General features: G+C 43.8%; 1 protein-coding gene across 4 annotated transcripts in view; it reads left to right on the top strand.

Annotated features, from left to right (window-relative positions):
* Nucleotides 1-24,825, top strand: part of pcloa (piccolo presynaptic cytomatrix protein a) — a 68,430-nt gene that overhangs the window by 31,308 nt on the left and 12,297 nt on the right. For 2 of the 4 annotated variants that reach the window (XM_034289977.1, XM_020042740.3), the window contains exons 7-22: nucleotides 227-2,345; nucleotides 4,172-4,240; nucleotides 5,651-5,739; nucleotides 5,991-6,066; nucleotides 6,604-6,729; nucleotides 14,283-14,391; nucleotides 14,882-14,949; nucleotides 15,505-15,734; nucleotides 16,307-16,357; nucleotides 16,504-16,634; nucleotides 18,524-18,550; nucleotides 21,785-21,878; nucleotides 22,005-22,076; nucleotides 22,217-22,457; nucleotides 23,023-23,235; nucleotides 24,435-24,641. In XM_034289977.1, coding sequence (XP_034145868.1) covers nucleotides 227-2,345; nucleotides 4,172-4,240; nucleotides 5,651-5,739; nucleotides 5,991-6,066; nucleotides 6,604-6,729; nucleotides 14,283-14,391; nucleotides 14,882-14,949; nucleotides 15,505-15,734; nucleotides 16,307-16,357; nucleotides 16,504-16,634; nucleotides 18,524-18,550; nucleotides 21,785-21,878; nucleotides 22,005-22,076; nucleotides 22,217-22,457; nucleotides 23,023-23,235; nucleotides 24,435-24,641 — 3,922 coding nt within the window. The remainder of the gene's footprint in view (nucleotides 1-226; nucleotides 2,346-4,171; nucleotides 4,241-5,650; nucleotides 5,740-5,990; nucleotides 6,067-6,603; nucleotides 6,730-14,282; nucleotides 14,392-14,881; nucleotides 14,950-15,504; nucleotides 15,735-16,306; nucleotides 16,358-16,503; nucleotides 16,635-18,523; nucleotides 18,551-21,784; nucleotides 21,879-22,004; nucleotides 22,077-22,216; nucleotides 22,458-23,022; nucleotides 23,236-24,434; nucleotides 24,642-24,825) is intronic. The other 2 variants (XM_034289978.1, XM_034289979.1) reach the window with 2 other exon arrangements.

The raw sequence follows: 24,825 nt of genomic DNA, 5'->3' as shown, positions 1-24,825 counted from the left end.
TGGCGAAAAGAAATGCTTGAAAAAACAGGTGTTTTGATCAGTGTGTGTTTACTGACCTTCCTCATTAAGATAAAAAAGAGTTACGTTTTTGTACAATTAATGCCATACTCCTGCCATTATCATACTTATATCTTGAGATCTATATAATTGGCTATAATGGCAGAAATGGCCCTTTACTCTTGTTTTTCAAAATAGTTTTCTTCTTTGTTCGTGTTTTCTCACTCAGGCTAAAGGGTCACCAGGCGGCACCCAAACTGGCACTGGGAAGAAGGTGAAGAGGACCTTACCCAATCCCCCAGCGGAGGAGGAGTCCACAACCACTGGCCAGACAGCCTACACCACCGGCTCGGCTCGACGGCGAATGTGCCGTAACACCAACATGGCGCGGGCCAAGATCCTTCAGGACATCGACCGCGAACTGGACATGGTGGAGCGCGAGTCGTCCAAGCTCCGTCACAAGCAGGCGGAGCTAGATGAGGAGGAGAAAGAGATTGATGCTAAGCTACGCTACCTGGAAATGGGCATCAATCGCCGGAAAGACGCTCTCCTCAAGGAACGGGAGAAGAGAGAGAGGGCGTATCTGCAAAGCGTGGCTGAGGACCGCGACTACATGTCAGACAGCGAGGTCAGCAACATCCGGGAGACCCGCAGTGGGCGCTGCAGCGGAGGAGATGAAGAGATGGGCGGTCATGGTTTGGACCGTCCCAGGACAGCACCTCAGTCAGAACTGGATGACTTTGTGCCTCCACAAACCACGCATGAGGCCCAGTACGGCAAGTACTCCCAGTACCAGTACCCCCAAAGCCAGACGCTATACCAACAGCAGTCCCTCTACCAGTCTCCCCAGTCATATCAGGCCCAGTCCATCTACTCCTCTGTTCCCTCCCTGTCTAGCACCCAACAGCAGAGCTACCACCAGATGCTCCTGCTCCAGCAGAAGGCTGCCAGGCAGGCGGTCCTGCTTCAAGAGTTGGACGCATCGTCCAAGTACGAAGTCATCAGCCGGCAGCCTGACCCAGTGTCCTCCGCCTACATCGGAGGGGTTCGGTACGACAAGTACGGAAACCACTTGGACCTCCGTGCCCTCGAGGTGGGGGACAGTATTCCTGGCAGTCCAATGTCCAACGCGTCAGCCGACTCCTTCTACGGAGATGTGGATCACCACCACACGCCACGAAGCTATGTACTCCTGGAAGATGCCGCCGAGCTGGCCAAAAGCTCCACAAGTCTGGCTTCGTCTAGCTACGCCCAGGCCGAGAAGGAGCTGGCGAAAGCAGAAAGGCTGTTGCGGAGAAGTGCGGCCGACCTGACCTCCACTGACTACCTGGGCTCTAGTTCCAGGCTGCACTCTGGGTACGGGAAGACCCCAGATGATGAGGACTCCATGGACGACCCCTATGAGCTCAAGCTTCTCAAACAGCAGCTGAAGCAGGAATTCCGGAGGAGCACAGGGGGTACAGAGAGCCTGGATCCGCTGACAGGTCTCTCCCACAACTACTATGGCACTCCCAGCAGTGGCGTTTCCACTTCCCAGAGCTACTCCCAAAGACACTACCCCAAGACAGACAAGTACAGCATTAGCCGGCTGACCCTGGAGAAGCAGGCAGCCAAGCAGCTCCCGGCATCCATGCTCTACCAGAAGCACAAAGCCCCACTGATTGACCCTAAGGTCTCTAAGTACTCCTCCATGCAAGATGGTCGAGGTCTGGAGGCGGACTATACCAGCTATCTAGGATCTAGTAGTGTTAGCGCTTCTCCCAGATGCAGCAGGCTCCTCCAGGATGAGATCACCTTTGGACTGCGCAAGAACATCGCTGAGCAGCAGAAGTACCTGGGCTCCACATTGGGCGCCAACTTGGCTGGTTCCCTCAACTTCGGGCAGAGCCTGGCATTGGACTCGGCCGCATACCCTAGTGGGAGCCGATCACGGCCCTCTTCCCGGCCCACCTCCGTCTACGGCCTGGATCTCTCAATCAAACGTGACCCCTCTAACTCCTCACTGAGACTCAAGGGGGATGGTGAGGCACCCTCAGACAGCTACCAGACGCCCACCGGGCGTGCCAAGCCCACCAGCCTTCCCATTGTGCAGGGCGGGCGTGGACGTATCCCAATCGTTGCGCAGAACTCAGAGGAGGAGAGCCCGTTGAGCCCAGTGGGTCAGCCCATGGGCATGGCGAGGGCGTCGGCGGGGCCCCTCCCACCCATCTCGGCCGACTCGCGGGACCAGTTTGGTTCGTGCCTCTCCCTGCAGGACTCTCAGCAACAGCACTTGAGGGAGGAGCCAACGCGGGGCCGGGGCTACGTCTTGATGGATGACCTCCAGGGCACAGTGTCGGACGGCGAAGGTAAACAACAACTGTCCCGGTTAAAAACTGAGGTCTTCCTGTTTCCAAATAACTCTGCTTGCATGCACCCAATATGCTACTCACATAAACCATTCAGGGTTTTCGGAATTTGGTTGTCCTTTGTGTGTTTATTGATTTCTTCACATGTTGTCCACTCTGAATGTATTTATTCACTCTCATGTATTGGTCTCAATACAAGTCACAAGTTAACAAATTTTATTGATTAGTGTGCATGTATATTCTGTATTGCTGTCCTTTAACTTCTCATTTGTGTAACTTTGTGTCTCTAAATGCATGCATTTGTGACTGTTAGAATCATACAAAAGGCTAAATAACCAAAATGTCAATTGTGAATGTATAATATTTTCCTAAGCTTGATTCATGACACTTTACACAGTCTACTATTTAGTAACTTTTACTTAGATGTATAAATTCTCAAATACAGTAACATTCTCTTTCTAGCAGTTTTTTCTTTAATTAAATGTTAATTGTGCTCTAAAACTGACATATTGGAAAATATGTTTTGTTTGCTCTAAGTACTAAAAGATTTACGGTCTTTCAAAGCCTGCTTGTTTATCTATTACACAGCTGTTTGGAGAAGAATCGCAGAATAATCCCTCTATTTCCAGGCTCAGGTCAAAGTGCATATGGAAATGGAAGAATTATCAAGCTTTTTTAGGAGTGATCCATTGAAAAGGTGCCTCTAACTAGCAACATTTTATGGGATGTCTTTATGGCTTTCTCTTTCAGATATTTAATATAGCTGGGCGACTTTTATATAAAATTCTGTAATTTATTCAGTTGAGCAGAAAATATGACATATAGCAGTTTGTCTGTGAACACTGCATAAATAATGTTATAGAATCATATTGCACAAATAATGTTATAGAATAACCTTAAATATTTAGACTTTGATAGTCTTGTCAGTTTACAAACCTATTGGCGATGCGTTTTGTTGAGGTAGTTGGGTACATATTTTACTGCATCCGTGTAATAAACAATATTAATTTAGATAATAGGAAAGATCCTTTCTGTCTTTTTCTATCTTTTTCTATCTTTCTCACTTACTTGCATGTAGATCTTAAAGTGATTTTCAGTGCATGTTATGTTAATGCATGTTTCTTTCATCTATAATAAATTATACATTTTATTTTAAGTGACTTGTCTTTATCTCATTATGTTTGTATGTGTCATACCTTTGTGTTGTACATGTTGCATTCGGGATGTAATGTTTATTTTAGCATGGAAAAAGTTTTATTCTTGCTTGTATGCAAAGATTTGTGTCTATCCATAATCTCTATACATTTATAAAGCCTCTCTTTTCTACCTAAAATAGACAAGCAGGACTATTTAAGAAGTATTTTCTTTGTATGAGCTGTTTACTTGATTTAATTATGTTATTATGGTAAATATAATAGTCTACCCCTGTTCTAGTTATGAGAAAGGACCATCTTGCCACTAAATATTTAATGATGATGAGTCTGTATAGCTTGTATGTATTTGTTTCTTTGCCAAAAAAGCCATTGATCACTGATGGTCAATGGCAATACAACTCTATGCATTAGATTTATTTTAACATTTTCCATTTTATGTACATATACAGGACGAATCATCATTTTTATTCGCTGTAGAAGTAACCATTACACATAGTTTTATGGTCTGTTTAAATTTGCATCCATTGGGTTTTGTTTAGCATATGTTTGAGTTTCTGCATCTTTTTATTCACTATGGAATTTATTCACCACGGAATATCATGTTGAACTTCCCCTATATGGAATCATGTAGAAACAAAAAATGCCATGTAAATCAATTTGCCTCGGTTACAGCACTAAGCGACTCCATGCTGGCACTGAACAGAGACGATCCCCTACAATCACACGAGAATATCCCAAACGGTAGAGTATTTTTCATATTAGTTCCCTTCTCCCCCATCCTCTAATTGGTAATCATCCATCAGCTGTGTAAACCGAACCGGAAGCATTCAACTTAAGCACCCCTTGACAATGTTCGTTACGTCCTCCTCACCAGACACCCACATCTTAGCTGTCTATAAGATGATGTTAGTTACAGGATTTCACAGAAGTTAGTACACCCCTCACATTTTTGTAAATATTTGATAACATCTTTTCATGTGACAGCACTGAAGAAATGACACTTTGCTACAATGTGAAATAGTGAGTGTACAGGCTATAACAGTGTACATTTGCTGTCCTCTCAAAATAACTTAACACACAGCCATTAATGTCTAAACCGCTGGCAACAAAAGTGAGTACACCCCTAAGTGAAAATGTCCAAATTGGGCCCAATTAGCCATTTTCCCTCCCCGGTGTCATGTTACTCGTTAGTGTTGCAAGGTCTCAGGTGTGAATGGGGAGCAGGTGTGTTAAATTTTGTGTCAATGCTCTCACACTCCCTCATACTGGTCACTGGTCCAACATGGCACCTCATGGCAAATCACTCTCAGAGGACCTGAAAAAAAGAATTGTTGCTCTACATAAAGATGGCCTAGGCTATAAGAAGATTGCCAAGACCCTGAAACTGAGCTGCAGCACGGTGGCCAAGACCCAACAGCGGTTTAACAAGACAGGTTCCACTCAGAACAGACATCGCCATGGTCGACCAAAGAAGTTGAGTACACGTGCTCAGCATCATATCCAGAGGTTGTCTTTGGGAAATAGACATATGAGTGCTGCCAGCATTGCTGCAGAAGTTGAAGGGGTGGGGTGTCAGCCTCTCAGTGCTCATACGACCCCAAACACACTGAGGTTAAAGGTGAGGTTAAAGGTGATGGACTGGCCAAGCATCTCTCCAGACCTAAACCCTATTGAGCATCCGTGGGGCATCCTCAAACGGAAGGTGGAGGAGCGCAAGGTCTCTAACATCCACCAGCTCCGTGATGTCGTCATGTAGTGGAACAGGACTCCAGTGGCAACCTGTGAAGCTCTGGTGAACTCCATGCCCAAGAGGGTTAAGGCAGTGCTGGAAAATGATGGTGGCCCCACAAAATATTGACACTTTGGGCTCAATTTGGACATTTTCACTTAGGGATATACTCACTTTTGTTACATCTGCCATTACGCAAGGCAAAATTGGCTAATTTGTAAAAAATTAAATATTGAAGGACAGTATAATCATGTCTGCTTGTCATTTATATTTGGAAATGCCTTCAGTTTTATTCATTTTCACCTTTCCGGAAGATCACCAAGCCCCTCTCCAGCACGTAGTCTTTCTTACAGCCGGTCAGAGAGCTGATTTCCAAGAGGTTAATTGACTGAGTGGTGATAATTGTCTTCTCGTTTCTGAAGCCTACCACTTACGGCGTGAGGAGACGGACTGGTTTGACAAACCACAAGAGGGACGACCAGAGAACGGACATGGGTCTGACAGGAGACAGGTGACACACAAACACACACGTCATCAAGTCATGAAGAAATGGCATTTTATACACACACACACACACATCTACTCCAAGCCTACTTTTTATTCATGCTTAGTCACATATGAAAAACCAACAACATACTTGTACATGTTCATGAGTAGGTTTGAATACTGTGACTGTGAAGGCATCGTAAAGAATGCATTGCCATCGAAATCAGTATAAGCACATAAAACACTAGACAGGTTTCCAATGTTTGTGTCTCTCAGGGGAAGGGTGTATACTACCCATTTCCTCACACCAGGGTCAAACTGAGGAGGGATCCCAAGCACCGCAGCGTGTCAGGTAAGCAAAACGCCGGTCGACTCCAGTGTTCAGTTGAAGCCACGCGCGCCTCCCCCACCAGGACCGTTGCTCAATAGAACAGCCAGCATTTGCAGTTGCCCAGGGCTGAACATCGCTAAGTTCAGTGTGGAATAGATCCGTTTTCTTTCTTGTTATTACTACTGGCACAGTGTCAGGGTGTCACGTTTGTCTAGACGCAAAGCCGTGTCACCGTTTAATGGATACAACATCTGTTGATTTGGCCTGATTCCATTGTCATCAGTCATTCATCCCGGCTCTAAATCATGTTTCACTGACATGCCGGATTAGTTCACGCAATTAGTAATCAGACCACAAAATATAAAGCCGTGCTAAAATGCTAAAATGTATTTGCCTGTAGGATTTGGATGACTCGTTACTATGGCAGTGTGAAAAAAGCTTATTTGCCTTTAAGTGTAAATGAGTGGATTATTATATGAGATGAAAGTTTAGTGTGTGTGTGTGTGTGTGTGTGTGCGTGCCTGACTCAATGGTCGGTTTCCACGTCTTCATTCCCAGGGAACGGATTGGGGATCAGAGTGGTGGGAGGTAAGGAGGTTCCAGGCACCACTGGAGACATTGGTGCCTACGTAGCCAAAGTGTTACCTGGAGGAGCTGCCGAGCACACCGGAAAGATATTAGAGGGTGAGTTGGGTTCACACGCACCTGTTGTGTGCCAAGGATTGCACCGCGAGAAACTTGCCTAAACTTGTGCGGTGGGGCATGATCGGGGTTTCTCTTTTGGTTGAATGCCAGAATGGACCGTTTCTGTCAATGTAAGCCTTAAAATGTAATTTGGAGTAAAGATGTTTAGCAGGGTTTTCACATTTGTATCTTAAACTGTTTTTGAGGAGATCTTGATTATGGTAAACTGGTCATTTTAAGCACTTTCAAGACCTATACATGCCTCCCAAAACAGGGTTTGAAAATGGTGCTGACACCCTTTGTATCTTTATATTCCTTAAAGTGGGCTTTCAGATATGGAATATCCCTGGATTCTGAAACATTCAGTTCTTCTAAAAATATTAATGTTCTATCACATCCAATTTCTTCCAAATGGTCCTGAATCATTTGTGACGCACATTTATTGATTACTGTCAGCCAAACTGTTGAAAATGAGCCTAGACAGGGAGATTTAAATAAAATGGAAACTAGATTTATTGTGTTCAGCACCTGTGGCTACTTCAAATTAACTAAAAAAAAATGGCTAGCTCTCCTTAAAATGAAACAGGTCATTCTACAAATCACCCTCCTAGCAACTCAGACTATTCTAAACCGAAACAACAGAATAACGCTGTCTGAATTGCACTGTGCTGTGTTGTTCTTGAGGAACCTTTGGGCTTGGCTTCCTCTTATCACAGCTTGGTCCTAATCTCTGCCAGTGTTGTTCCTTCTCTTCAGCTGCACCTGTTCAGCTTTTATAGCGTCTAAACTCCCATAATGAGGCGTCCGCTGTGTTTTCCGGCTTACCTGGTTACTGGCTGCTTACGCTGCATGAAATCAGTTGCAGAAATCGCACAGTCCAAGTCTGGACCCACATGAATTACACTAATCAGAAGAAGGTGTTGTTCTGTTAATATTATTCTGTACTCAGCTGTTTCCCTTAATTTCTTCATCAATCTTTCTGCTTATTTACCTTTCTGCCCGGTCAATCACTACTGACTGGTTTGTGTGGATGAATGCACCAGAGGTAAGTTTGCTGTTGACAAAATGTTTGAAAGGAATCTGTGGTGAGTTAGACGTGAGGTCTGAGGGGGAATGACAGGGAGATGACAAAAATAGAACTTAATTTGCATTTGGTTTTATCACCTCCAGGCAGTGAGCCATGACTCAGTTACCAACGTAAAGCTGGGAGGCGGGGGAGTGTGCAGAGGTTTAAGAGCTCAATTTTACCTTTTAAATCATATCAGAGTTTTTTTTTCAATCAAAGTTTAAAAAAAGGATATGGTCCAAGAATGTAGTACAGGCTAGGTTTGGGAATTGATTTGGAGAGGGTTGCTCTGATTTACGATTAAATTAGCTTTATTTATGTTAGCTTTTATGTTAGCTTTCTCCAGTGACTTTTAGTCAAGCTCTACCCACATTATTTTCTTACTACATTTGATAGATATGCCATAACTTGTAAGGCAAAGGCCCAGAGTTTTAAAGCTCGGTATTCAATCTAAGTGGTCCTAGGCAAAACAAGCAGAAAGCCATTTACATTTATCCCTGGACAATTTTGATATCACTGCTAGGCCAAATCTCAGTAGAACAATACCTCCAGATTGATGGATATGTGGCAAATTATCAGAAACATGTTTCACAAGTCTTATTTATTTGACTTTAAACGATTGATGTGGGCTTTGTTTGCATAGGAATTTATTTCTACATGGCCACAGTAAGTGGACAGTAAGACAGACAAAATAAGAATAATAAATACAAAAGTAAACGTGACAAAGAAACTGTTTTAAAAGACATCTTTACCTGATCACTATAGTTCATTCACAGTGATTATGTATCTTGTGATATTTCAGTGCACTTTGTTGTTTGTTTGAGTCTTTCAAATGTGTCAAATAGTATTTATTTTAATGATTTGGTTGGGTTTAACTGTAGGTCTGTTTGTTTGTGCATTGTTTATGGAGAATGAAAACATTTTTGAGATGCTCTTTTACTTGAGTATTAAATGCTACGACTCTTCTGGATTTTGTTCATTTGTATAGTCATTGTCACAATGGTGTAGTGGTGGAGAGGAGGAACCAGGTGCAGGCTAAGTGGCAGTCAATGTGATAATTTAATCGAAAATAACCCCGAGCACTTAAACTGAATGAAAACAAAGGGCTGGCTTAGCAGCAAAACGACCCTCACCACTCACGTGAACATACGAAGACAGGGAACAATAACCGACAAATGAGGGGAGCAGAGGAGAAACATTTGAACACATACTGATGACTGAATTGGGACCTGGTGTGAGTGACAATTGGAGACAAGACACTGAAGGAGTCCGGGGTGAGTTTGTGAACAATGGGAAACCGGAAAAAACGGGAGATGACAGAGCTGTCCGTCACCTCACCATCACAGTCATAGTTATGTGTTGTTCGCTGAGGATGCTTTTTTAGGATTCTGCATGAAATCTCATTTGGATGTTCATCCCATTTGGGGAGTTCTTTATTGCTATGTAAGTAAAACCATACCCGCACAAGCATTGCCCAATGAATTCCATGGACTGTCTTTGAAGCCAGATTCTTCTTCTGTTTAATGGTGTTGAAGGCCCTTGCCTTTTCTCTGTGGTCATTCACAGCCTTGATGAAGTTACATGTGGTTTTCAAGTTGAGGCTGAGGTTGCTGTAATTCTCTGTTTTCTTGGGCAACAGTGTTTTAATAGAATTTAGGAATGTTTGTGCTACTGGCGCCTGGTCCTTTCTTGGAAAATATTATTTTTGTCTTATGGCGATTCATTGTCAAAGCCCAAATCCAACAGAATTTGTGCAGAAGATCTATAATTGTGTAGGTCCTACTGTTGGCCGTCCTACTGTTGGCCCTCCTCAGTTGGAGACAGATGTAAACATTTCATTTAGGCCCAGTAGGTTGAGTAGCTTGGTGCAGAAGACTGATTTGCCTCTGCTTTTGTGGATTGTGTTAATCAGATACCGGTTTCAAATTTTGGGTTAGATTCCAAAGCTACAGATGGTTGTTATTTAACTGTGGTCTGAAAGCAGTGATAATAGACTCACTGTGACTCAGACCCAGTGTACTTATGGTAACATGAGAGTCCTGTCAAACCCTACCCTTGACCTTATATACAGGTGCTGGTCATAAAATTTGAATATCATGAAAAAGTTGATTTATTTCAGTAATTCCATTCAAAAAGTGAAACTTATATAATGGATACATTCATTCTACACAGACTGATATATTTCAAGTGTTTGTTTCTTTTAATTTTGATGATTATAACTGACAACTAATGAAAACCCTTTCAGAAAATTAGAATATTGTGAAAGGTTTCAATATTGAAGACACCTGCTGAGTTATGTTCTCTGATTAAAGTAAATTTTGCATTTCCTTTGGAAATCAAGGTTCCAGAGTCTGGAGGAAGAGATGAGAGGCACAGAATCCACGTTGCTTGAAGTCCAGTGTAACGTTTCCACAGTCAGTGATGGTTTGGGGTGCCATGTCATCTGCTGGTGTTGGTCCACTGTGTTTTCTGAGGTCCAAGGTCAAAGCAGCCATCTACCAGGAAGTTTTAGAGCCCTTCATGCTTCCTGCTGCTGACCAACTTTATGGAGATGCAGATTTCATTTTCCAACAGGACTTGGCACCTGCACACAGTGCCAAAGCTACCAGTACCTGATTTAAGGACCATGGTATCCCTGTTCTTAATTGGCCATTAAACTCACCTGACCTTAACCCTATAGAAAATCTATGGGGTATTGTGAAGAGGAAGATGCGATACGCCCGACCCAACAATGCATAAGAGCCGAAGGCCACTATCAGAGCAACCTGGGCTCTCATAACACCTGAGCAGTGCCACAGACTGATCGACTCCATGCCACGCTGCATTGCTGCAGTAATTCAGACAAAAGGATCCCCAACTAAGTATTGAGTGCTGTACATGCTCATACTTTTCATGTTCATACTTTTCAGTTGGCCAACATTTCTAAAAATAATTATTTCGTATTGGTCTCATGTAATATTAAAATTTTCAGAGATACTGAATTTGGGATTTTCATTAGTTGTCAGTTATTATCATCATAATTAAAACAAATAAACATTTGAAATATATCAGTCTTTGTGCATTGAATGAATATAATATACAAGTTTCACCTTTTGAATGGAATTACTGAAATAAATAAACTTTTTGATGATATTCAAATTTTATGACCAGCACCTGTAGACTCAGTGTACCTACCATGAGAGTTCTCACACCTTACCCTTGACCTTATATAGACCCAGTGTACCTACAGTGAGAGTCCCTTCAAACCCTACCCTTAACCATGTATAAACCCAGTGTGTGACAAAGCTGTAGGAGCTGGGACCATTTGTATTGATTATGTGTAGTAGTGTGTAGATGGGAATGTTGGGGATGAACTGGTACAACCTCTAAATGGATGTTAGTCCATTTGTGTGGTAAGGGTGTCTTGTTCTATTTCAGATCTGGCATTTAGGGCATCACAGACTAATACATCTTCATGTGCCTGGGACGTATTGACATTTCTGTCTCGAGTAGTGAGAACATCTTAAACGGAATGGAATTCTTTGTTGACGGTATTCTATAGGAAGAACATAGGAAGACATTTTTCTTTGTTGAGACAGCTGAATACCCAGAGGTAAAATGTTTCTGGTTTGATTAATAGAGTGGGTCAGGTCAAATCTGTAACAAATCAGTAAACTCCCAGAATGTCTTCTGTGGTTTTACTTCTTGTAATTGGGTTGATGGAACCACCAGCTCAGAGGACGACCAGTGGGTCCAATCCTCTACGCCATGTTCCACGCAGAATAACAATGTCTGTGGTCACACGCCCTCACTCTGTCTGTCTTTGTCTGGGGAGTGTAGGAGGACCATGCGGAACCATTGTAAATTAGCATGGCTTTGACCCCGTCCTTTGTGGGGCTGTCTGGGGCCTGATGTAGGAGGTGGGAAAGGGGACAGTAAAGAGACACAGCCCAGAGCCACCAGGCACGAGCTAAGGCAATCCATCTGTTACGTGTGCGTGTCTGTGTGTGTGTCCGTGTGCTTGTGTGTGTCTCTTCATCCTTCTTTCTATCCTTCCTTCTTTGTGTGTTTGTGCCTCTTCATCCTTCCTTCGTGGTCTTTCTGCCTTCTCCTCCCCACTGCCTGGCCTCACTCTTCTCTATCAGTTTTAATCTTTTGTCCCCACACCACCCCACCTTCTTCCCTCTCTCTCTCTCGTCTTCATTATTTACCTCTCCCTCTACGTGCCCCTCTCTCTTCCTTTCTGTCTATCTCTCTCTGTCTTTCTGATTTATTGTAGGCTTGTATAACAGTGGTTCTTCCTCTTTGCTCTGGCTGGACTAGACCTGTGTGTGCTCATCAATACTCTGAAGTTGGATCTAATCTCTGCCTTAGCTACAGTGGGCAACATTGTCAAACAGTCAACTCCAGTTCATTAGGGTCCACCATCACAAAGCCATTAATAAAAATACAAATCTGTGAGGACAAAAATACAATGTTGTATAACTACAAATGATTAGTGGCAAATCATCAATCCTTTTGTTAACGTACACACATTATCGCACTCATTTAAGAGGAGAGATGGGGAATGGCCCGGTGAAACACTCATTGTTTTGTTGGTAAAAGGTTCTATTGGAGAACACCCCCGTCGCAGAATATCAATGTGACGCTTCCACTGAAACAGGAAACACGTTTTGTCACAGTGAGCGGTGTGAATTAAGAATGGTGTCAAATCTAGCAGGTGCAAAGACTCAGCGAGAAAGCCTGTTTGTGTTCCTGTTTCAGCAGGAAAGTCTGTGTGTGTGTGTTCAGTTCTGCCATACTGTGTCAAGGAGTGACTCGTTCAAATCTTCATTTGGGTCACACAGTTCGAGAGCTCCGGCTCCGACGGAGGGCCTACCTGGCCTACGTGAAGACGCGCTTCCATCTGTGTGAGTGCTGCAGGACAGCACGGTGTGTGTGTGTGTGTGTGTGTGCTTGCAGTGCTTTGTCCTTATCAGACTGTCACTACTGATCAGGTTTTGATTCAATTCCACAATTCAGGAACTGAATCAAAACCTCAGGAACGTTTTAAAAGGATTTCTAGAAGTTGTATTCAATCTCAGCTGCTGAGTAAATGTAATTGAGATTGAATATATTCAAACCCTGCTACTTTCCCTATGTGGTTATAAATTATGACTTCCTTCAAAGCTTTAGGTTGTTGGAGAAAAAATTGGGGGCCACATGTTCAAACATTAGAAAAAGTTTTGTTCAAATTTAAGGGTCTAGTGCAATGAAATCTACAACCTCAGGTAATGGTGCCTGGAGCAGTTCAAATGTAGCATTGTATAACAATAAACTAATTTGGCGACTTGTATTAGCTGATGATTAAACTTTGTGCTTTTTCTAATGTATGGCTGTATGGAGTTGGCAGGCTGTGAAGCTGTGTGGTGTAGCCAGAAAACATGAGTCACCTGTTGTGGGTTTGGTATAGGTGACGGGGTGGGTTTGGTACAGGTGACGGTGTGGGTTTGGTATAGGTGACGGTGTGGGTTTGGTATAGGTGACGGTGTGGGTTTGGTACAGGTGACGGTGTGGGTTTGGTACAGGTGACGGTGTGGGTTTGGTACAGGTGACGGTGTGGGTTTGGTATAGGTGACGGGGTGGGTTTGGTATAGGTGACGGGGTGGGTTTGGTATAGGTGACGGGGTGGGTTTGGTATAGGTGACTGGGTGGGTTTGGTATAGGTGACGGGGTGGGTTTGGTATAGGTGACGGGGTGGGTTTGGTACAGGTGACGGGGTGGGTTTGGTATAGGTGACGGTGTGGGTTTGGTACAGGTGACGGGGTGGGTTTGGTATAGGTGACGGGGTGGGTTTGGTATAGGTGACGGGGTGGGTTTGGTACAGGTGACGGGGTGGGTTTGGTATAGGTGACGGTGTGGGTTTGGTACAGGTGACGGTGTGGGTTTGGTACAGGTGACGGTGTGGGTTTGGTATAGGTGACGGTGTGGGTTTGGTATAGGTGACGGGGTGGGTTTGGTATAGGTGACGGGGTGGGTTTGGTATAGGTGACGGGGTGGGTTTGGTATAGGTGACTGGGTGGGTTTGGTATAGGTGACGGGGTGGGTTTGGTATAGGTGACGGGGTGGGTTTGGTATAGGTGACTGGGTGGGTTTGGTACAGGTGACGGTGTGGGTTTGGTACAGGTGACGGGGTGGGTTTGGTATAGGTGACGGTGTGGGTTTGGTATAGGTGACGGGGTGGGTTTGGTATAGGTGACGGGGTGGGTTTGGTATAGGTGACGGGGTGGGTTTGGTATAGGTGACGGGGTGGGTTTGGTATAGGTGACGGGGTGGTCATTTTTTTTGGGTGATGCCCTTACGCCCTTAGCTAGCTAATTGCTTTCAGTTTGTTTGTGTTTCTTTCTATAAATGACTAACTCCTGTGTGTGTGTGTGTGTGTGTGTGTGTGTACCACTGTGTGTTTGCGCCTGTTTAATGTATGTCTGTGTGTGTGTGTGCGTGCACGTGTTTTTGTGTGTGAACATAGGAATGCAGGTGCTGGAGTGGAATGGGCTCCCTCTGACGGGAAAGACCTATGAAGAGGTACAGGGGCTTGTTGGACAGCAGGCTGCTGAGGCGGAACTCTGTGTGAGACTGTGAGTGTCTCATTCCTGCTCTCATAACCTCATTCCCACTGCCACTCTCTTTCCCTCTTTCACTCTCTCCTTTTCTTATTGGTTTTATAGGCAACCTTCCTCTCTATTTCTCTCTCTTCTCTGCCTCTCTCTGTCAGCCTACTTTCCTCTCTCTGTCTCTCTCCTCTCCCTTCATCCTTTGTCACGATTTGAGAGATGAAGAGGAATTTAAGCCATAAGAAATGTACTTGAGAACAGCCACCTACATTTGGGGTTCCACCTCAAATATTTGAAAGTGAGCTGTCTTCCTTAGAGTCACTGTGGTTCCCTGGAGTGGGTTGTTCCTGATTCACTTAAATATTTATTTTGAAAATCTTTCTTTTCAAAGAATATATCTCATTGCTAGCACGCCCTCATTCTCTGCCTATATTTCTTATTATATTTTGTTAATTACCTTATAAACTAACGTCCTCACTCTTTCTGTCTCTCTGTTCCTCTGTCTCACTCTCAGAGATCTGAACATGCTATCTGACTCTGATAGCTCTCAGCAACTGGATCTTCAGAACCAGAGCAAAGCAGGTGCAGTAAGAGCTTATTATCCTCACTCAATGAAGTCCTCTCTCTCTCAATCTCTCCCTCTCTCTTTTGCTGCTTTCACCCACTCCACCCCCATCTCTCATCCTTTCATCCCTCTCTTTCTAACCACATCTGTCTCACTTTCCTTCCCCCTCCCTCCCCACCTGTCTCACTTTCCTTCCCCCTAACCCTCCCCATGTCTCTCACTCCCTGACTCTCATCCTCACTAAATGTTTAAATACTCACTGGTGCAAAGGCCCTGAAGGTGCTGAGACTAGAATATCTCAGTCGTTTGGCTCTATTTCACAGTGAATAATACCACATTTGAGCATGTGCTTCTGCGTGTGCGTGCATGGCGAAGCATCTAGACAGTCACTGCTCGGTCTAAGCGTGGGCCGACTGGAAGTGTTGGGGATAGATGTTATCTGTAATCCTAGTGGTCCTCACATACAGTGACCTCAAAAATATTTTAAATCCTTTTTGAGTAAATTTTACAAAAACTGTACATTTGACTTGTGTGTTCACATGAAGCCTTTAAAGTGTGTTTGTGTGTTTTAGGTGAAAGGCCACCCAGGTCTCCTGGGGTAGATCCACAGCAGCTGGCTGCAGAGCTGCAGAAGGTATCCCAGCAGCAGGCTCCTCCCCTTGCCACCAGCTCCTCCTCCACCGCGGGGGCCGATAAAGGACCCCACCCTGCCATTTCAGGCACCACCTCAGCTGCCTCTAGCGCCATTCAAAGCCCAGGCCAACCAGGGTCCCCCTCCGTCAGTAAAAAACGCCACAGCAAGGTGAGAGAAACAAGATGTGCAGCCTAACTGAACAGATATTGTCTTATTTTAGGGTGTAGATTTTAGCCTGCACGCACTTTAGCAGTTTCATCCTTGAATATTTTGAAATTGTTAAAACGTTTAGGGTCTAATACGTATTTGGTTGAACGGTTTAAAATCATGGATCATGAGTTATCGTCCAGGAGAGCTAATGATTGTGCTGGCTCTTCTTCCAATCTGTTTCCATAAAAAAAAAAACGGAGCTGCCCAGCCAGACCTTGATAAACTCTGATGTTTGTTAAAAGAACAGCCTCCCACTGGCCATACCACATTTATGCTTACTTATTATTATTATGTACATAGACACTGTCCTCTATTACTGGTCGAGGAACTATGGTAATAGACATCATGAAATCTGTCAAATAGGTAATAAACCCTATATATATTGGCAGATATGTTCTATGTGTTTCGGTTTGAAAGTCATCTAACTAATTTGATCCATTCTTCTCCACAGCTTTTGTACACAGTTTACTAACAGCACACTGCTGTTTGACACTGTCTTGTTTTTCAATTTGTTGTTTCTCATCTTCCAGTCTGTGGACGCAGTGAAGACGCAATCCCATCCTGTTACCGGGGAGATACAGGTCAGCTGACTAAGCCGTGCTTTGACATTCCTTGACTCGCCAGTGATCCCAAATAGGTTCCCTACTGCACTTGCGTGGAGCGTGCCGTTGCTTCTACTGCATGTAGCTTATCATTCGATTAACTTCCTCCATTTTGAATTTTGCAGCTTCAAATCCACTATGACAAGCAGCTGGGGAACCTGATTGTCCACGTGCTCCAAGCCAGGAACCTGGCCACCCGGGACAACAACGGATTTTCAGACCCTTTTGTCAAAGTCTACCTCCTGCCTGGGCGAGGGTGAGTCGACAGGACATCCTACAAGTTGGGTTTTACATTTTCTGGTAGCTTTTACAAAATTCCCAGGCTTTCCATAAAATTCGGGTTGGAATATTTCTAAAATCAGATGGGAATAACCGAGATATCCGGAAGCCTGCAACTATAACATCTGCGAAAATTTTGGATGTTGGGAAAAATTATTGGAATTTTACAACCCTGTCAAAGCTAAACCTAGAATAAAATCCAAAATAAATATGTCTTAGTTTTAGCCTAAATAATGGATATTCGAGTTTCTGCCCATCATGGCAGAGAGTTAGGGACAGAAACAAATCAAGAGAACGAACTCTAGTGGCAGATGTCAGGTATACTTCACAGGGCCTCAATTGTAGTGTACTAACTTACTACAACCATTGGTCTGTTGTTGTGCTCTGTTGATATCTGCAAGGTACTTTCCTTGTGTTATGTGCATCAGAAGCCACATTTGCTTTTATGTGGATAAATATTGTGACGCATATCAAAAAGTCAAGACTGGTTTGATACAAACAGGGTATGTTGAAAAACAAACATTTGTGAAATAATTTTGTGCCCGTAAAATTTAAAAAGTAGTCTGTGAAGAAATGTTGATGAAACAAATTTAAAGAAACCACTTGTAGGACTGTGCATAATTTAAAATAATCGCATGAAATCTGTAGCTAAACCCTCAGCTAAAGGAGAATTGTGTACAGTTTTGAAACTATTCAAATTGCAGCATCAACAGCTCACATTCAAACCAACTCTCAATCCCCCTCTTCCCATTCAATCTAGTGTTCAACATTCACTTCTGATCGTCCAGCATAAAAATTTTGTTGAGCCATAAAAATATATATTTCTTGATATTTTTGAGGTACTGCACTGCAATTTAGAAGGCAAAAACTTTTCCCTAAGCTATGTAGTACTTGTTCGCTGACACGAACTGTGTAGAATGTAATAAATTCCCACAAAGTTGAATTGAGAAATTTTCAGTAAGCCTATAACAACATTTCATCGACTAATTTTGTGTTGTTGAATGGTTTTCAATAGTCTTTAATTATTTTGCTGTTGGGTGTATAGGAAACTATTTAGGTTTGTTTCAGGGTGTGAAAGTGTATAAAATACCTTTTCTGCCTGAAAACAAACTCAAACGTAAGGGTAAAATGCATCCAGCTGGCTTGACCATTGAAATCATGCATTGACTCCAAACAAATTCCCGTTAATTTTGATTTCTAATGATCTTGCTCGTCATGGCATTTCTCAGGGTTCTATGCATTGCCCACACCTGATTCCAGTTTAATCAAGCCACAATTCTAAGCCAGTGACATAACTGCCATGTAATGTTACCCTTTCAGAAATGTTATTTAAACGTGTAGAAATATTTTAGAAGACAGTCATTAACACCCAATGAGAGTCAACAAAGACACAAGCGATACCTTAAATATGATATAAATAATATAATCTTTCTCATTTAGTTCTGATGGGTTTGCTCTTGCAGCGAGGCCGGAATAAAGCAGGCAAATTGTAGTACCTTGTAATATTACTCAGTATATCTGCCTGGATCTCTGTGTCGCATGTGATTATGCTGTGTTGTAATCAGCTCTTCCACCAACCCTGTCGTTATCTGCCAAGTCCGCAGGGACCACTGGACTTTCAGATGCCTCTGTTGTACGTGCTGGGACTCACAGGCACATTCCTCTCGCTGCCCCAGTACACAAACACGCACACGGGCACACACACACTTGAACCCCTTGCTGCTCACTCCACACCCCCGCCCTCCCCTAAATTTAAATAATCAAATAAATCCTCCCATCGTCCCACCCTTCACTACCACACGTCCTGACGCTGACTTTTGTTTGTGTATGTTGTTCTTATATTTAATGCATGCTGGACCCATTCAGTCAGGTCATGGTTGTCCAGAATGCCAGGTATGTGATTTGCCCACTATGACTTTTGACTTTGATGGTTGCCGTTTGGCTGTAGGAAGGTCATTGGTGGACCTGGATTATGTTGTTGACTATTGGTTGATTTGAAGGCTGAGGGGCCCAATGCATGAGGAGCTTGTGATCAGTCTATAACCCAAGCGATTCACTCTGTATTCTCACCCCACTGCCATGCATTCCCCACTTCTTCCCCTTTATCCTCGTACTGTCCCCTTCCTGAATTGTTTTTCTACTGTGTAGACCGATTGCTACGAAATGCCATAACACTGTATCATACAATTTAACCTTTTGCAAACACTGAGCTACTGAATGATTTCCCCTTGAATGCCCCACATTTCTAACAGATATATACACTGTATAATACCTTCTATTGTGTTTCTAACTGTTGTTTTTATTTTCTAGTGTTACATCCAAACATTGTGTTTGACTTTGTACCTTAGCCTGATGTTGTATGTACTTTAGTCTGGGGCATTAGAGGAAAAATAAATTACAAAGTGGATACAAGCCTGACATTGGGTACAAACATTCCTCAGATGGTCTAAAAACATCCCAAATGGGGATTTATTGTTAAGTTAACCATGAAACTGCATACAGACTGTCCATCGATGTAGGTGTTAATGAATCCAGGTTTAAAATGACTTAAGTGACTTAATGTTCATCGAGTAACATGGTATATATAAGTATGTATAGAAACAAGTAGTCTATCAAAGGTATTCCCTGATTATTGGAGAAATCCTTAGACCCCTGGATTACATGTGCCATTGCAACGGCATGGTCTAGTGTGTGATAAGCCCGCATCCTGGCATCCTTCTACTGCCACACTTCAGATTTTCTTTGAAAGCTTTGACAGCCTCTGGGTTCAGTTGCCATGGAAACAAAGCAGCATTTGTCACCTCTACAATTTTCGAAAGAGCTTTCTTCTTGCCCTTTATATGAACCTATGAGGTGGTATCACAACTGGTTAAACCTGTGAATTCATGGAGGCCGGTCAAAGCCAAACTCTTGTGCATTCCAAGCATCTCACAGAAAGTGATGAGGCAAACCTACTGGAATTTTACCAATAGAAAATCACCGCTCCATGTTTTTGGCTAACGCTAGGTAAGATGGGAGAACAGCCTGACAATGATAGCTGTATCCACTCTTTATTAATAGGGGCCAGTGCTCCCGTTTACAGAACATCAGAAGAAGGAAAGCATACTCTTTTGTCTTCATGGTCACTTTCTGACGTTGATGTCAGGCAAATAATGGACAATTATAGCTCTTGATGATTTTGGCATCAAAAGAAGAGTGCACATATGGCTAGGAATCTAGCATAATCTATATCCTGCTTGTTTTGAGTTGGCAGTTTAAGGATTCCTCTGTTTGAAGGACTGTAGGACATACAATGCTTATACCTTCTGCAGCCATCTCAAAACCTTACCTGAAAAAGTATGCAAACATATTTTAGTATTTATAACGGATTTTTGTCTTTGTGACTGGTTAGCCTTAGCATTTGTAAGGAGTGGTATGGATGTATGGTTGTTTTCCAATTCAGAATTACTTCCGTGAGCTATTTCTGACTCGATCTCAGCAGAAATAAGTTGCTCCGGATTAATTTTTGTTTAAATTGTGTAGCACAAACTTGTTTTGTTTTCATGTTTAGCGGTGGTTTGAAGCTGTTATTCAGTATCAACCAGCCGACTGATTGGATCAGGTCTTGCTACCATGAATGTCTGGAACATTCTGGGCATTTGAGCTGTCCAAAGGCTCCCCCTATACAAAACTATTCTTTACCCTATGACACTTTATCAAGTGAGGATGGTCCAAGAGAATAAAGAAAAAATAGCACTCTGTTTCTGCATAGATCTGAATGATTCATTTCTAGATATACTGTATGCATAAGTAATTATTTTTATTTTCTCTAAAGTATTTTCATTTGTAAAGTGTCCCTAAGTAATAAATGCTTGAGTCCCTTTTTCATTATTACTGGGTTAAAGCATGTTTGAGTAGGCTACTCCTTCAATCCATTGCTCAGTGTACCCGCACTGAAATAATGGATACCTCTGAATATATCTGCTTTCTGTGTTTCAAAAGAAAGTCAACCTTCCAGTCGACAAATCTTTGAGGAATTTAGAAGGCACTGTTTCTGTTTTTTATCAAGAATTAATATGCTGTCCCTAAATTTACACTGGGCAGCTGTCCAACCTGCGTCCTACAAATTTTGTCCTATTGTGTCCCATAGGGAAATCTTTATAACCCAGTCCACCAAACATACACACAAACCTTTGCTTTCTATAGAAGCCTTAAGATACTGTTTTTCGAAAGGGAGACAATATATATTTCTGAAAGTAAACCAGTTAATCAGTTTAAGAAAGCTTTACTGAACAAACTTTGCAATAGCAAACAATGATTTGTCAAATGCAATCACAGGTACTTGACAAGGATTGACATTCTCTGTGATTAGAATATTACATGGGCATAGATAGATACTACCCACATCTGCAAATTGTCTTTTATAACATTTATTTTGGTATCATGGCAGGCAAATTGGATTAGGTCCACCATATACATCATGTAACTACTTCTGTGTGATGGCAGTGTGTTAGTATATTAAAAGTTGGTAAGACATTTCTCAAGATGATTTATGTTGTTCGAGTGGTTTTAAAGGTTGTTTGCTGGTTGAACTACTGATCCACTTATCAGAAAAATTTAAGACTGGTTTCATATTTGGCAACAGAAATTCAACAATAATAAAAATAATGAATCAGATTTCCAAAATCTGATTCAGTATTGGTTGCCATTTAGGATTAAGTTAGAAAGAAAATCGATGACCCGCCCCAGTTTTTGGCACCCACTTCTTAAACGACTTAATACATCATCCTAGAAAGCATCTCTACCAAATTTCACGCTTGTATCTGCTGTGCCACTGTTTCATAACTTTTTGATGCTAATGCCCTGGACTACTTGATATTGTGATTTACGTTGTATCCAGTGTTGTTTCTTACAGTCAAACATTTTTATGTGTGTCCTAAATTGTTCTCTACACCCCTGCATCGTGTCCTCACACCCTTTTCTCAAACCTTAACTGACCCTAACATTATCCCTTAGCTTTGTTAATGTCCTACTCTGTGTTATTGTGCTCTGAACCTGTCTGTGTGTGTGTCTGTGTGTGTGTGTGTCTGTGTGTACTGTATGTGTATACCTTACTCAAGGCTGCTCTGTGTCTGTGTGTATTTCCAGTGCTGAGAATAAGAGAAGGTCCAAACACGCTGGAAAGAGTGTAAACCCAGAGTGGAACCAGACCGTCATCTATAAGAACATCCACCTGGAGCAGGTACTGCATTGCGGTGTTCAACCATGTATTGATACAACCACATTGTCCCTTGTATTTGATATGGGTTGGTTAATGTGTAAACTGCGCTTGTTTGTGCTCAGAGGAGTCATAAGGTCTTTATTTCAGCTGAGGAAGAAGACACTGGAGGTGAGCGTGTGGGACTATGACAAGTGCTCCTCCAATGACTTTCTGGGAGAGGTGAGCAAGATGCATTCAACCCATGACACGTCTGTAAATGCGACACGCGTAACTGTGATGCTGCCGTAAGTTACCTACTGCTGCCTGCTACTATATGAGGCTAATGATAGATGGGAGCTTGCTTGTGGGTTGTCTTCTAGGTGCTGATCGACCTTTCCAACACGGGGAACATGGATAACGTCCCACGCTGGCTCCCTCTGAAAGAACAGAGTGAGGGGGAACACCACCGGCGCTCCCACTCTGGACAGGGGCGCCAGCACTCCCCCAAACAACCCTCACAGCACGCCTCCCCCAAAAACCCTGCCCACGGGAGCCAGGACTCGCCCAAGTCATCGGTCATCAAGAGCCGGAGCCACGGGATCTTCCCTGATCCGGCCAAGGGTAGGAGAGGTTCTGACTTTCCCTCCCCTCTCGCCTCCCGTTCGTCAGGAACCACCTGCCACACTCCTTTCTCTATTTGTACTTGCTTTTGTCCCTTCCTCCCTTATTTTCTGTCTTTTTCCCCAGCTATTGTTCTTTTTCTGTCTATCTCTGCCTCTTTGTCTGTTTTATCTCCCATTTCTGTCAGTTTCTCCTCTTTCCTTCTCTCCACATTCTCAATCAGTCATTGGTAGCTTTGGCTCATGCTATTAGCTTTGCCGTGTTTTTATTTTTCCCGTTGCCATGACTCCATTCAGCTCAGAATCTTGGTACTCTCAGAATCCTTCATTTCCGTCTTTACGCAACGAAACAACCCCTACTTCACTAATATGAACCTTAAAATCAATTGGAACACAGCACATTTCGGTGGTAAACCACACCCAAAACGTATGTTGCCCAAGCAGGGAGTGGCCTCTTCCATGGGGTCAGACAGGGCTCCATAACTGTCTATCCCTGAGGTAAACACAGAAGAGCACAGAAACAGATGGTAGCTTAAAATGGTAATTCCTGAACTTGGTTGTTTTAGACACGCAGGTGCCCACTATTGAGAAATCTCACAGTAGCCCCGGCACGTCGAAGCCTTCCCCATCTGAGGGCCACAGCCAACATACGCCACGTGCGGCTCCGCGCCCAGCACCTCGCAAAAGTACAAGGCAGCACCAGCAGGATGGCACCGGAGGTGTCGCCATAGCAATCGGTGAAGCTCCGGCTCCGCAGCAACAGCACCGCCTCCAACCAAGTAAACGACGCAAATAAAGCCTCTGCAGCATGGCCGCCTCGCGCTCATCTCTTTCCCCTCCTGTTCCCATTTTCTTTCACAATCATTTTTTCCCCCCCTTTTTCCCCTTTTCTTCTTCTACGTTGGTTTCCTTTCTCCTCGTTCTGGTCCCCTCCGTGCTCAGTGTGCTCACCTCTCATCGCTGCTCTTCTGTATGTTCACACGGTGTGTAGATCCAGCATCACACTTACCGTAGCACTTCCTTTTTACACGCACGTTTTACTCCTACGTTTATCCTGTGTGTCAGTGAACCTCCGGAGCCACGAGGTTTGCTGTTAAAAGACATTGATAAAAAGGAAATATAAACTACCTAACACAGCTATTCCAAAAACTAACCCTAAACCCTCTTTTAAATCCTCAATGATAACTAAATGTTAAATAAATGAAAACATATCTTGTATGACAGATTAGAAGAATGTCGCCGAATGACAATGATTATCCTATATCAGACTAACCCTAATCCCGTCCCCCACCCGAAACAACAGCTTCTGAAAGGGCACTTCCCTGCCAATCACGGTCAGATCATGGCACAGTTGCTTTTGCTCTCACATGACTAGGCAAGCCACCTAACTATCACTGACATTATTCCACTGGGACTAGCCATGGTATCAAGATCCAAGATCATGGAGGCTAGGTATTGCAATTAGATTGCACTCTTACCATTTTAAATACCTGATCCAAGCACTTACAACAATGAACTCAGAAGAAAGTCTCCCGGTTTTACCCCTTCCTCCCTCCCTCTTTTTGTCATGTTTTGGACTTATTTTGGTTTCTGTTTTATACTTAAGCGGCTGGCTTTCTGAAGCTACTCCACTCTGAGATGGCTGTGCATGCAGTCCGCCGTCCCCCTCCCAACCACCCCTTTTTTTTATTTCTGGACCACAATGCCCCTCAGCCGACGCTGCACAGCCCCGCCCCGCCCGACATGACGCGGAGGGGCGAGGTGTCTTTGCACTGCGCACTGTGGCTGCATGTAACCCACAGTAAAGCTGGTTTTCATGGTGATAACATGCTCTCTGAGTCTCCATCTCGCCCTGCCCCACTCCCCTCCTTGGCCTCTGCCCCCCCGGCATTGAACTCTTGACCTCTACCCACTGGCGTGACCCTGACCTGCGCCTGCGCCCCTTACCCCCCTCCCCAATTCCGACCCCTTCTTCCAGTCTCCTACCCCCCAGCCCAAAAACGCCGCCTCTCCCTGAGGCACCACAGACACAGCATAGTGGGCGTGCTCACCATTCAAAGAGCCCAATCCGATTCGCTCCCCGCCCCGCCGGGCACAGCTCCATCAGCCAATGGGGGCCGAGCAGACGGCAGACACCTGACCCTCAGGAAAGCCATGTCTGAAGAGAGGCCGCGTATGGAAGGAGGTGAGAGTCGCGAGTCTCCTCTGCTGTGTGACTGGCTGCAAAGAGATTTGCAGCTGGAGAGAAAGAGAGAAAAAGTGCTACGATATTACTAACGCACACCTGCAGAAACAGAGACACACTGAGAGTGTAGGAGAGGGGGATCTTAGACCCTAGAGTCGTGTGTGAGATAAGACACACAGCCACT

This window comes from Esox lucius, chromosome 23 (assembly GCF_011004845.1).
Source record: "Esox lucius isolate fEsoLuc1 chromosome 23, fEsoLuc1.pri, whole genome shotgun sequence".
NCBI classification, from domain to species: Eukaryota; Metazoa; Chordata; class Actinopteri; order Esociformes; family Esocidae; genus Esox; species Esox lucius.
This window is presented reverse-complemented; position numbering and strand designations above follow the sequence as displayed.